The following is an 11,927-nucleotide window of genomic DNA, read 5'->3' as shown; positions in this document are numbered from 1 at the left end:
GGGGGGGGGGGGGTTGAGCAGTACGATGGATACACAGATGGTGTTGAGATTGCCTCTAACGCACATGTTAGCGGTAATTTTCCATCTCACTCCTACACAGAAGTCTGTCGCTTTCGATGATCGGCTGAACGCACGTTACCAGCAAGTTCTTGTGCTCGTTTCATAAACACAACAACTTCAACTGCAGATTGAAGAGGGAGATTGTTCATCTATTTACAGTTAGGTCACTGATTCATGCATGTGTGAAACTTAGTTTAGCGTGTTAGCCTGAAAACATTTGCCCTAGACACTAAGTATACGGGGCTGATGTAAATGTTTTACTTTAACCGATACAAATTGTTTTATTAACTGTATTAGCGGTCAAAGTTTGTGAGTGAGTGAGTGAGTGAGTGAGTGAGTGAGTGAGTTAGTGAGTGAGTGAGTAAGAGCGCGGCAATAGCAGCTTCGAGTGCTCGATCGGTACGGTGCTACACTTGTGCAACTCTCATCAGAGATGAGAGGGAAGATGGCTCACTCCTTAGCTACTTCTATCATCTGCTCCAGAAAATAATCTGTGTTTAATTCTTTTTTACCACTTGCCCAATCGGGTAAGTGAGTTGCTTGGCAATTGAGTATTCACTATTGTAGAGCCCTGCTTTGGTTATAAAGAGGGGGTACCAAACTGGAGGAATTTAGGTATCTTTTTTTATTCGTGATGATGGTAAAAAGGATTGAAAGATTGACTTCCGTTTCGGGGCCCTGGCTGTAGTAATGCAGGCTTTGTATCAGGCTGTGAGTGGTAAAGACAGAGCTGAGCTTTAAGCTCAGAGAATTCTGAGGAACTTGTTATACAGCTGCTGCTTTTTCGCATTAGAAGTCAGTTGATAACTGTAGTTTGGGCACTTAGTAGGAATGCCTCCTTGCCACCTACAGCTGTCTTAAAAGGGATGTAAAGGTAGATTTAGGAAACACTACGGGGATTACGCGTCACAATTGGCTTGGGAGAACTTGGTGTTCCCCCAAGCAGGAGCTTGAGGAGGCTTCTTGGGAAAAGGATGTTTGGGGTGCTCTGCTCGCCCAGAATAACTTATCAGAAACGAGTGAATGTTATTGTTATTTAAAATAATGTCTTCTTGTATTTTCCGATCCTGGCTTTAATGCTGAGGTGACCTCTGTTTGCCCTTGCTTCCGCAGATTGCCAAGCAGCAGCTTCAGCAGACCAAGGATCGTTTCCAGGCCTTCCTCAATGGAGACACGCAGATTGTGGCTGATGAGGCGTTCATCAATGCTGTGCAGAGCTACAATGAGGTAACACACCAACAAACCAGAGCAGCACATTCAGAAACATTTTGTTATCCAACCACAGGGACTTGATGCTTTCAAATGAACCACTAAATGTGAAACACATCATTCATATGTGTGTGCATTTGAATATTTATTATCTATTAATATCTTGATTTTTTTTTTTTTTACATATATGATGACATACAGTATTTGTTATTGTAAGTGCACCATAGCTTCTGGATCACTTTTGCAGCAGATTTAAAGCCAGAAATGACCTGCTTTCAGTCTAAAAAGTCAAAAAAAGCACTCAACAGCTCTCCTGCTATTCAATGTCAAAATGCATCCATTCAGACGCCTGAGTGGTGAAATGGTGGCTGAAGCTTTTCACAGAACAGATTATGAGTCAGAGCATGTGGCTGACACAGCCATCTTTTCCAACCTCACTATTCAATCTGCAGATGAAAAAGTCATTATTACCATGCATGCAGTACAACACGCATTGCAGATAGTGGGATGAAGGCCAAATCTATGATGGAAAAACAAGTATAGCCATTATTCATATATAAGTATGAAGCTGGAACCATCAGTAAACATATATAATTTAGAATATCGTAGCAGTTAATTACAAGATGACCTATATGTGACAGCTACCAGAGATTTGATTTATTTTGTGATGTATTTATTGTTAATGTTAAATATACTATGATCTACAAGTTAATACTTGCACCTGACAATTAGTTTATTTTAAATGCATTGAGTTATATTTGTGATTGTGGATGTCAAGACAATTATGTATTGCTGTCATGATATTTATTATTGTGCTTAGTGTTTATCACTGCAAATTAAAAATGTTGGAAATGATAACATAATTGGAAACCCTTAAAATCTTTGGCCAAAATCTTACTAAATGTTGTGGCGTGCAAATGGGAAACCAGCATCTTATTAATTTCAGCCTACAAACCTTTGTTACCCTCGGAGACATACACCAAATGAGAAGGGTACCAGCGTGCTGAAATGTTTCAGTGCTGTAGTCGCTGCTTTTTAGCCATAATGGATGCTAAGAACCAAATGTGACTGTCAGAGTGACAAAGCAGTCAGCTCTGATGGTTACTCCGCTTGACGCTGTGACAATATAGCCTCGCCTGTCTCTGTCCCTGTTAGGCTGTCATTAGCAGGAGACAGAATGCAGCTTTGTTGAGTCACAGTTTAACATATATGCCACTGATTTTTCATTTCCAAATTAACAAGAACAGTTTCCTTCGCTGACGAAGACAGACATTTAGTGTTTGAGACAGAACGTGACAGAACAGCAGAATAACTCCTATGCAATACTCTACTCTACATATGAGTCTGTTTAGAAGTCTTAATCGACCAAATCATCAACAGCCATTTGAAAAAGTGCTTCTTTTGATGGATCACCCTACGTCTTACATAACTGCAATCAGTGACATTGGTGTCTCACAATGTAGGTGTTCCTGAAGAGTGACCGTGTGGCTAAGATGGTCCAGAGTGGCGGCTTCTCGGCCAATGATTTCAGGGAAGTGTTCAAGAGGCACATCGAGAAGCGCGTACGCAGCCTTCCAGAGATCGATGGTCTGAGCAAGGAGACGGTGCTCAGCTCCTGGATGGCCAAGTTTGACACCATCTACCGCGGCGACGAGGATCCACGCAAGGCACAGCAACGCATGACGGCCAGCGCGGCCTCTGAGCTGATCCTCAGCAAGGACCAGCTATACGAGATGTTCCAGAATATACTGGGCATCAAAAAGTTTGAGCACCAGCTGCTTTATCAAGCCTGTCAGGTAAGATCTCAAGCCCGTGTGATACGTCTCAAAAGGTTTTCACATTCGACCCAAACATTTGAGTGCTGTCACAGAACTGTTTAATTTTTTCGAATGCGTGGGTTGGTGGAGGCATCATTAGAATTATTATTTTCACACATAAGATCATCCTTAAACTGTCGATCAATTACAGTAAACACCATGAATGTCTAATGTTTTGAATCGTTATTTGAATATGGTTACATTCATTTTCTTTTCACTCTGAACAAGACCACAGCATCTTCTTTCCTGCAGCTACAATAGTGACAGTAATGATATCATTGAATTGGATGGGTTAAGAGCTGTGACAATTAGTCGTTTAATGACTTAATTGTTCATCGGATAATTCATCTTCAACATAGTGAATTAGTCATTCATTTTGTTTAATCAAGCAAAAATAATTATTTGCTGGCTCCAGCTACTTTAAAGTAAGCATTTGCTGCTTTTTTTTAATAGATCATTATAATTATTATTTCTTTATATTTGTATGTGGCTAAAGTTAACCCCAGACCAACGTTTTAGTTGGATCTGAGATCTCTTATCTCACCACTTCCAGATTTGACAACAATTCACCAAATGCACCAGATTCTCTCAATTCTTCCTCGGCCCAATTGTGAAAACACAATATTCTGGTTTATTTGAATAAAACAATTTGAGATTAGGGACATAGAGTCACCAGATTAGCAAAATATGTCAAAAATAATCCATGAAATGTGATGCTTAATGAGACAAATGCTGAAAAATAATCACCCTTTTATCATATGATATGATTTGGTTTGATGACTAGATTATGACTATAATAATGACCATTTAATGAGTCCAGGTGTATGTTTATTTATTAGTATTTGCCATATACAAAGTGTTATTGTTGTTCCGTTGAATGGACATATTTTAAAGTAAATATGTCTCCTCAAGATATATACTCCTGATACCAGGCCAGTAATACTTCATTGTAGGGGAGATATGTTGAGATTGCAGGTGGATAATAGTGGACACAGGGGGCTCGTGTCAGACATAACTCTCCTTCCCTCGATGTGTTTACTGCTTTACTGCTCTCTATGGGAATGCTGAAAGCCACACTAATGTATTCCTTCTTCAGAAGGTTGATTAAAAGTCTCACCACGACAGGATTTTGGGGGAGGGCTCGACACATTTAAATCTGCTCATCATTTAATGCATAAGAAAACCTACCTCATCATTTCATTTCCATCTAATGGACCCACCAGGAAGCCAGTGAGTTTTAAAATGCTGAATTTCTTTGGACCAGGTGTCATCCTTCTTTCAACAGTTGCTAATGTTCTGCATAAATCTGCGCAGATGGCACGAGGTGCTGTTAAACAAATTAAATTGTTCAGTATTCTTCAAATGTCTCTGTTGGCAAAGATCAATAAGGGCACTGTTCTGCAGAGTGTTCATTCGTTAGATGCTTCTAATGCTGAGGTGCAATACATCACCATAGCCTCCAAATCCACTCTGCGTTTTCCTTCCCAAGCCTTTGAAGATGCTTAACCTAGTTATTCTTAATGTGCAGGCAGCAGAGTTGTTAGTATCCGATCAAAATTCTGCATGCAGAACATAATACAGTAACGCTGAACAGAACCCACTCTGAACAATAAAGAGCTACTAAAGAACATTCAACAATAGAGCAACATAAAGGCACATATGCTGCAGAAATGTGTATGTTCAGCTTCACACTGTGGTGTAATACAGATACACCAGACAAACAGATACAGACATGGATCTTGGCCATCGTTGTGGAAAGGGGACGTATTTGTTTTAAATTGATCATTCATATACCTACATATGAACAAATATATACAATTTGCATTTACATTTACATTTTACTTCAGCTGCTCTTCCTGCTGTTCTTTGAGTTCTCTCTGTCTCTTTCTTGTCTCGTTTGCTGTTATAATGAATACATCAGACTGTACTGATGTTGACCGATGTATCTCATCAGTAAGCAAGCAGCAGCCATATATTGCCCTGTACTAAATGATAAAGTCCTCACTAAAAAGGAGATGCAGCAATACAGTCAGCATGGGCTCAGGGCTGCTGGGATTTGATGAAAGGGTTCCATGGATTGGCTAGGATTCAGAGGCCATCACTTTTTAACTGTTATCGCTGGGGATTTGCATTTTTTCGCAGTTACATCCAAATAGTAGAAAGGAAGCGCTGGTCTATTTCGGTCTCATGCTGAAGCAAGAGCAGCCCCTGGAAATGACAGACTGATTAGACTGGTACAGCCGTTGGCTGCACCAGCTAGACTCTGAGCATACTCGACTCCCTGATGGCTTCAGTTATTTAGCTGTGGTGACACCAAGCATGACCAAACTTTTAACTGTTGGGTGTCTACTTCGCAAAGCACAGTTTTTTGTGAACCATAATTGTTGAACTATATTACTACAGAACTCAATTGCATTTTAGTGTTCTCTTAGATTACTATTATTTGCCCAGGATTATAAAATGTTTGCCCGGTGCGACACCAACGTCCAAATCCAATATCTCCACAAGGTGCCGCTTAGCTGGAAATGTTAATTTCTTAACCAATCGTAACTAATGCTACATTTTAAGACCTGCTTAACCTGCTGCTGGTTAACAGGTAAACACATTTTACGTTTTGATTTCTCCGTAAGACTTCTTTTGTTCAGCAGCTAGCTTAGCTAGTTTTTACTGTTGTTAGCTTGGTTGCTTGTTTGGCTGATAAAAACGAAGTGAAAAAGCTCTGCGATGCATTAAGAGCTAGCCTTTCACTTTACGCTGCCACGTACGCGTTCATATCAAACATATTGATTCATCATTGCAGAGTTAAATGCATTCTTATCTGTCAAAAACTGAATATTTGTTTCCTGTGGTATGACATTGTGATAGAATATTTCTTAATAAATTATTTTCATTATAATATTTTCCGATTAATATGAATTGCTCATATATTATCTCTATAATGTCTAAAAATAGGTATTATCACAATTTTCCACTGCACAAGATGACATATTCAGATTATGTATCTCTAAAAAGCCAATTAATTATAATCAATTTATAATATGAGGAACAAAAGCAGCAAATCTTCAAGACCAGTGAATGCTTGGCATTTTTGCTTGAAAACTTTCAGAAACAATCTCATCGATTATTGAAACATTTGATTAACTCTTTTTCTCTGTCGACCTCTGAATTAGTCAACACATCTATTCAGCTGTAAACACTGCTTACAGATCCCAAGCTGATCAATGATCATTGATATTTATTCACACCAGAGGACTCTCGCTAACTAAAATTATTCCCTAATCTCAAATGGCTGATTCAATTCCTGAAGCCCCCACACACACACCCACACAGCTATAAATCATGTCCTGTGCCGCCATCCCCCCGACTGACAGGCCATACTCAAATCTGCTTTCCCTCGAACAGGTTTTGAAGGAGACCCCTCCCTTTCCTCTTTAATTTGTCTTGTCAGCAACTGTTAGTTGGGAAATGAGGCCTGAGCTCTTCCTGGTTTAGCCTGTAGCAGATATAATTGCGTAATGGAGCCTCTTCACTGCAGAGAGGGGAGAGGATGAAAGCATTTCCTATGCCTGCCCGTCCACCTCTAAGCTGAAAAAGCAGTGGTGCTGAAACGCCCCCCCCCCCCCAGTAAAGTTGTGGGCTGTACAAATCAAAATAATGTCATGTAGAGCTGGAGGGGACTACTCGGTCTGGTGATATCATTTTCCCATATGAGTGACTCCCTTCACATTACAAATAGTAATCTATTCTAAAATAACTGATAAGGTTAGCTTTCAACAAGATCAAAATACAAAAATAAACCAAATCTCTGCACTAGACTGAAGAGATTTCTCTAAGTTGATTAAGAAGTTAGAGGTTGAGATGGATAATTATTCACAAGCGTCGCTACACCCGCACAAGAGAAGCTTTCTTTCACAGTGCACACTTTTTTTTTAATCACACACACATATACAGAGAGGCAGTCTGAATATAGACCAGCTGGTTCAATTCCTGCAGGTCCCATCCAGCTCTGTTCTAGCCCTGTCTGCCCAGCCTTTGTTCTCGACAAGAAACCGCCCCTGGCCGGTTGTGTTATCTGCTGATAATGTCCCAGCATCCACCTGGGTATCTGTCTTCAGCTGTGCTGTTAACTACCCGCCTACTTCTGCTCCATCACCTTTAACCTGCTGTCAGCTTGGCAAACACTGAGGCAGTGTCACCTTTATTTAGCTGCAGTGTTGCTGTCAGCTTCAGTAATGCAGAGCGAAACTTACCTTTTGATCAGTCTTATTTTTTATGAGATTGCCTGTTCACATATCATGCCTGTGGGCCATTGACAACCGTGACCTTTCAGTAGTTGTAGGCTTGATAACATTGGGGTGCTTTGGGGCTCAGTATGGGGTGGCTATTACAGTAGTTCACACAGACACCGCCAGCTCTACTTCCTCCCACAGCCATGACTGTCTTTGCCTTTCACTGCTGTCAAGAGAGAGATGGGAGTAATAGAAGAAACTCGCCCCATCCCCCTTCACATTACATGCTTCAGAGTCACTCCTCTCATGTTAGCCATTTTGCAGACGAGCTGCAATCTGCACATAGTCACAATGACCAAGATTATCTGCTGCTGCAGTATTCAGTTTTGCTGAGGTATTGCAGTCTTGAGAAATGTGGGTCTCTTGTGTTTTTTTGGGAGGAGGTCCACAGATGAGACTGTAAAAGATGCAGTGTCAGACACCGACTAGACAAGCTGCTGGATTTCCAGGCATGGCAGTGACAGTTCTTTTGGGATTGCACGAGTCAAATGTCGCTGGCACCGCAGTCCAATAGTGCCCAGAGCTTGAGTGTTTTGACAGGCAGCACAGATCACCAGCAGCAGGGGTAAAGGAGACGTTCAGGCACAGCTCAGGCAGGAATGTAATCAGGTTCAGTCACAGTTCTGGTTGTGAGGGAATCTGGTTTTCGGCTGTTGGACATGACAATGAAAAGAAAAAAAAACTTCCTAAGTGTCACTGTGTGGCAGAACAGTACTGAGTACTACTGTGCTGCAAGTGCAGACATTCTGCTGCAGCTGGTGGCAATGTCTGATTATGTGCTCTACTAAACAGGAACTCTGGGTTATGTAGCAGGGTGGCTGTTTAGTGGCCAGCACTGGTAGCACACTAGACTTGATGTTTCACACTGACTGTCCTCCATTGAAGATGCCATCTGGCTGACATCATTTCATCATGTTCACATCACTGAACAGAATCAATTACAGAAAGAAAGTAATGCAGGAAAAATCCATATCAGCAAAATATCTAGATTTAAGACAGCCAAGATTTCAACAGCGGACATGTCTTTCTGCTTGTGATCATATAATTCCTATATGACTACTGTTTTTTAGGGTGTTTTTAGCACTCTATCTGTGTGACTCTTGTTTCTCATCCATGTTCTGTGTTACCCCCCCCCCCCCCCCCCAGTTAACGGCTGCACTGTGACTTCAGCTCATTCTCTCTTAGAAAGGATTGCTGGAACGGGAAGGAATCAATATAGTAAGGCCTGAAAGACGCGGCCTGTTAATGTAATAGGAGTGGGTGAAATATAAGACACAGAGAGGTCAGCTTTGGCACGCGTCCCAGCAGCAGGAGGCCGGAGGATTTTTTGCCGCTGTATATCAAAGATAGATCAGGTGGTCAGTTGGAGACACCACGCTGCTGTGTAGAGACGAGTCTCTCACATTATGCTTTATTCAACAAACCTTTGTCGCCAGCTTGCCTTAATTAGGATGGCAAGCATGATATCTGATGATGCATATAGTTAGTTGATCAGTTAGGTGACTTTCAGATCACCATTGATATTAAATGTACAGAAAATCATTACCATAATCAAAGAAATTGTCTAAAGAGTTTTGCCAATATACAATGTTCACTCCTCATGAAATCAAAATGCATTATTACAGTCAAACATTTGCTGCTGCTTTGTATTGAAAAATTAAGATTCAGCATTTTTTACCCATTGCACTGATTAGTCAAATTAGTATTTAAGTCCAAACAGAAAAAATATATACAGTATAAAGTGGGTGGCTTTTATTTATTTAAATTGTCAAATAACTAACATTCACTTTGTTCTGCGCCCGCTATAAAAAGGCAAAACTGAAAACTACAGCATCGTGTTTTCCCCGTGTTACGACACCTGTGTGTAAAACTCAAGGATTTTGCAATACCAACACCCAAGTAAGACGAGGTGGATTTTATTTTTCACTGAAGACTTGCACAACACCGCTGTGTGGACAGGTTTGTGACTCCCCAGGTACAACTGTGCTGCAGATACTATGTCTCAATTAGGCTTCCGACCTCATGGAGGAAATGTCAACGGGTGAGTCACAAGATCACATTTGACAAGAATGAGACATTTTGGCAGAGAGAATAACTGAATAAGTGAAGAACACTGAAGCAGAAAGCGGGAGAGAGACACTAGCCCTCACTTCTATTTCCTTGTGTCAGCTAATATAAAACTTATTATTGATGTGAGAGAGCCATGAATGTCTCTGCTTTTCTTTACTCCAGGGCAAAAACTAGGATAGCGACTTGTTTCCCCGGAGCTGATATTGTCCAATGCAGGCACTTTTCAAATATTTGAAAGAAATTACATTACTGGTTTTGTCTCAATGTGCCGAAATAGTTTGAAATTGCTTATTCAAGTCGACACTTTTTTTTTTTATCACTGTGAATGTATTTCACTGTCTTTATTTGTCTGCCCTTCTCTCCGCTCTACCATTGCAGAGAGTTAGAGAAAAGAAAAGAAACAATTCCAAATGCTTGACACTTTGAGAAAGACCTCAAGCAGGCGTCCATTCAAGGTCTCTCTGGTGCCGGCAGCATGGTTCCTACGAGGGATTGGTGCATTTCCTTTTGATTTTCATTTGTGATTTTCTATTCATGTGTGCTGCCGCACCATGCTGCTATGATTGCAGCCCTTTAAGACAAGCTGGAGCTCTAATTAGCCTTTTTATGTCCTGCCGTATACAATTCGTCATCATTACCAATGTCAATGAGCACCTTTGGGTGTATGTCGGTCACATTTGCTTCAACGTGCTTGTTCATTTGCTCTATCTTAGATATCTGCCATTTAAATTCTGCTGTACCTCACACTTGACATTAAAAGGGTACTCCATTGATTTAACATATCAAGTTGTGTTCAGAGGTTTTGGGTTATTCTACTGCATATGTGAAACGTTGTATCAAGCCTTTTGTGGCTCCAGAGGGAGCTGCACAAAATGGGATTAGTTGGGGCTGAAGACTGAAAGTTTAAAAAAAGTAAATAACCCAGAGGTGTAGATTTAGAAATGAGTGAGTTTCCATACCTCTTAATGGTTAGAAAATGTATTTATTTACGATGTAAATTGCAATATTGAAAATACATCATAACAAATCTTAAATCATTACAATGATGTATGTCTCACGTTAAAGGATTTCTTGGATTTCTCTTCTTTCATGGTAAAATAATTGATGCCGGGAGTTGAAGGTGACCTTTGACACTGGCCCCTGGCTGTATTAAGTATTGCTGAGCTCTTATTGTGACCTCATTGATCTGCTCCTCTGATTTTTGTCAATAGTTGGACAACCTGGATGAGCAGGCTGCACAGATCAGAAGAGAGCTGGATGGCCGTCTTCAGATGGCGGACCAGATTGCCAGGGTGAGTCAGAGTCCGTGGAGGACTCTTTAATATGCTTTGTTATATCGTTAGTATGTCACTAATATGGTGTAACATCACAGTGGGAGCTTCCACCCACAGGTAAAAGAATTTCAAAGAATTTACACATTTTACAAATGTCATTTATACTGAATTAGATATCCATCATCTGAAAAAGAGACACCTACGCTTACCTTGCTTTTATATTTTCAGCATTTTGGAAAATCCTAATATTTATTACCTCATTGCTATTTGCCATCAAGACTGTGATTGTTTGCTGAGCCTTCTCTGTTTTCAACAGGGTGGTAAGTTCCCCAAATTTGTGGCTAAAGAGATGGAGGCCATGTTCATCGAGGAGCTCAAGTCCTCAGTGAATCAGCTGATGGCCAATCTGGAGAGCATGCCTGTGTCCAAGGGAGGGGAGTTCAAACTCCAGAAAATGAAACGGGGACACAATACCTCCATTATCGACATGGGTCAGGAGGATGAGAACACGCTGTCCAAGTCTGATGTGGTGCTGTCCTTCACTTTGGAGGTATAGTGCATCAGGAATGAGGCTCGATATGAATGTATGATCAAATCTATCTTAAAACTTGCACAGTCTTCATCACTTTGACATCTCTGGATTCCTAACAATAGCCAGATAGAGCAGACATTATTTCATTACAATATCTAAACTCAATAAAAAAAAACTGCAGCTGCATGTGCCTGAACCACATCTCATAAATCAAAGCTGTCGTCAACTACTTGTCTGTTCCAGACTAAGAATAGAAACAGACAGCAGACCTGTTTAGGGGGTTGAACAGACGCAATGTGAATAACAGACCGACAAATGCACGAAAAAAATAACCTTTACCTTCTCCTTAATGGGAAATGTGACTCATCTTGTTATCGGCTTGTCTGAGATGAGCTATCACCACAGAACAGCGCCCAATCACACCTCGTTTTTTTATGATGCAGTGCTATTTCAGAATCAGGAAGTACATAATGTGCAAACAAATGTGACACTGCTTTGTTCCTTCACACAAAAGTGGGCACAAGCTTTATGGCTTTTGAATGCGAAAATAATTTGTGGCAATTAGCTATTTGTGTGAGGTGGTAATTCCATAGTGCTTTGGTAAAAGTCTGTATGTGTTTTAAAATGGTCGGCTGCATCAGCTGCCAGAAATCCCTCAGTAACAAATCTTTAAATC

The 11,927-nt window shown here is 40.7% G+C and overlaps 1 protein-coding gene across 13 annotated transcripts in view; it reads left to right on the top strand.

Annotated features, from left to right (window-relative positions):
- Positions 1-11,927, top strand: part of cadpsb (Ca2+-dependent activator protein for secretion b) — a 59,818-nt gene that overhangs the window by 13,906 nt on the left and 33,985 nt on the right. For all 13 annotated transcript variants that reach the window (XM_031855442.1, XM_031855478.1, XM_031855461.1 and 10 more), the window contains exons 2-5: positions 1,174-1,287; positions 2,733-3,065; positions 10,657-10,737; positions 11,036-11,269. In XM_031855442.1, coding sequence (XP_031711302.1) covers positions 1,174-1,287; positions 2,733-3,065; positions 10,657-10,737; positions 11,036-11,269 — 762 coding nt within the window. The remainder of the gene's footprint in view (positions 1-1,173; positions 1,288-2,732; positions 3,066-10,656; positions 10,738-11,035; positions 11,270-11,927) is intronic.

This window comes from Anarrhichthys ocellatus, unplaced genomic scaffold (genome assembly GCF_004355925.1).
Source record: "Anarrhichthys ocellatus isolate YVR2014 unplaced genomic scaffold, GSC_Weel_1.0 scaffold1, whole genome shotgun sequence".
Classification (NCBI taxonomy): domain Eukaryota; kingdom Metazoa; phylum Chordata; class Actinopteri; order Perciformes; family Anarhichadidae; genus Anarrhichthys; species Anarrhichthys ocellatus.
The sequence above is the reverse complement of the archived record's forward strand: the minus strand, read 5'-3'. Positions and strand labels throughout refer to the sequence as shown.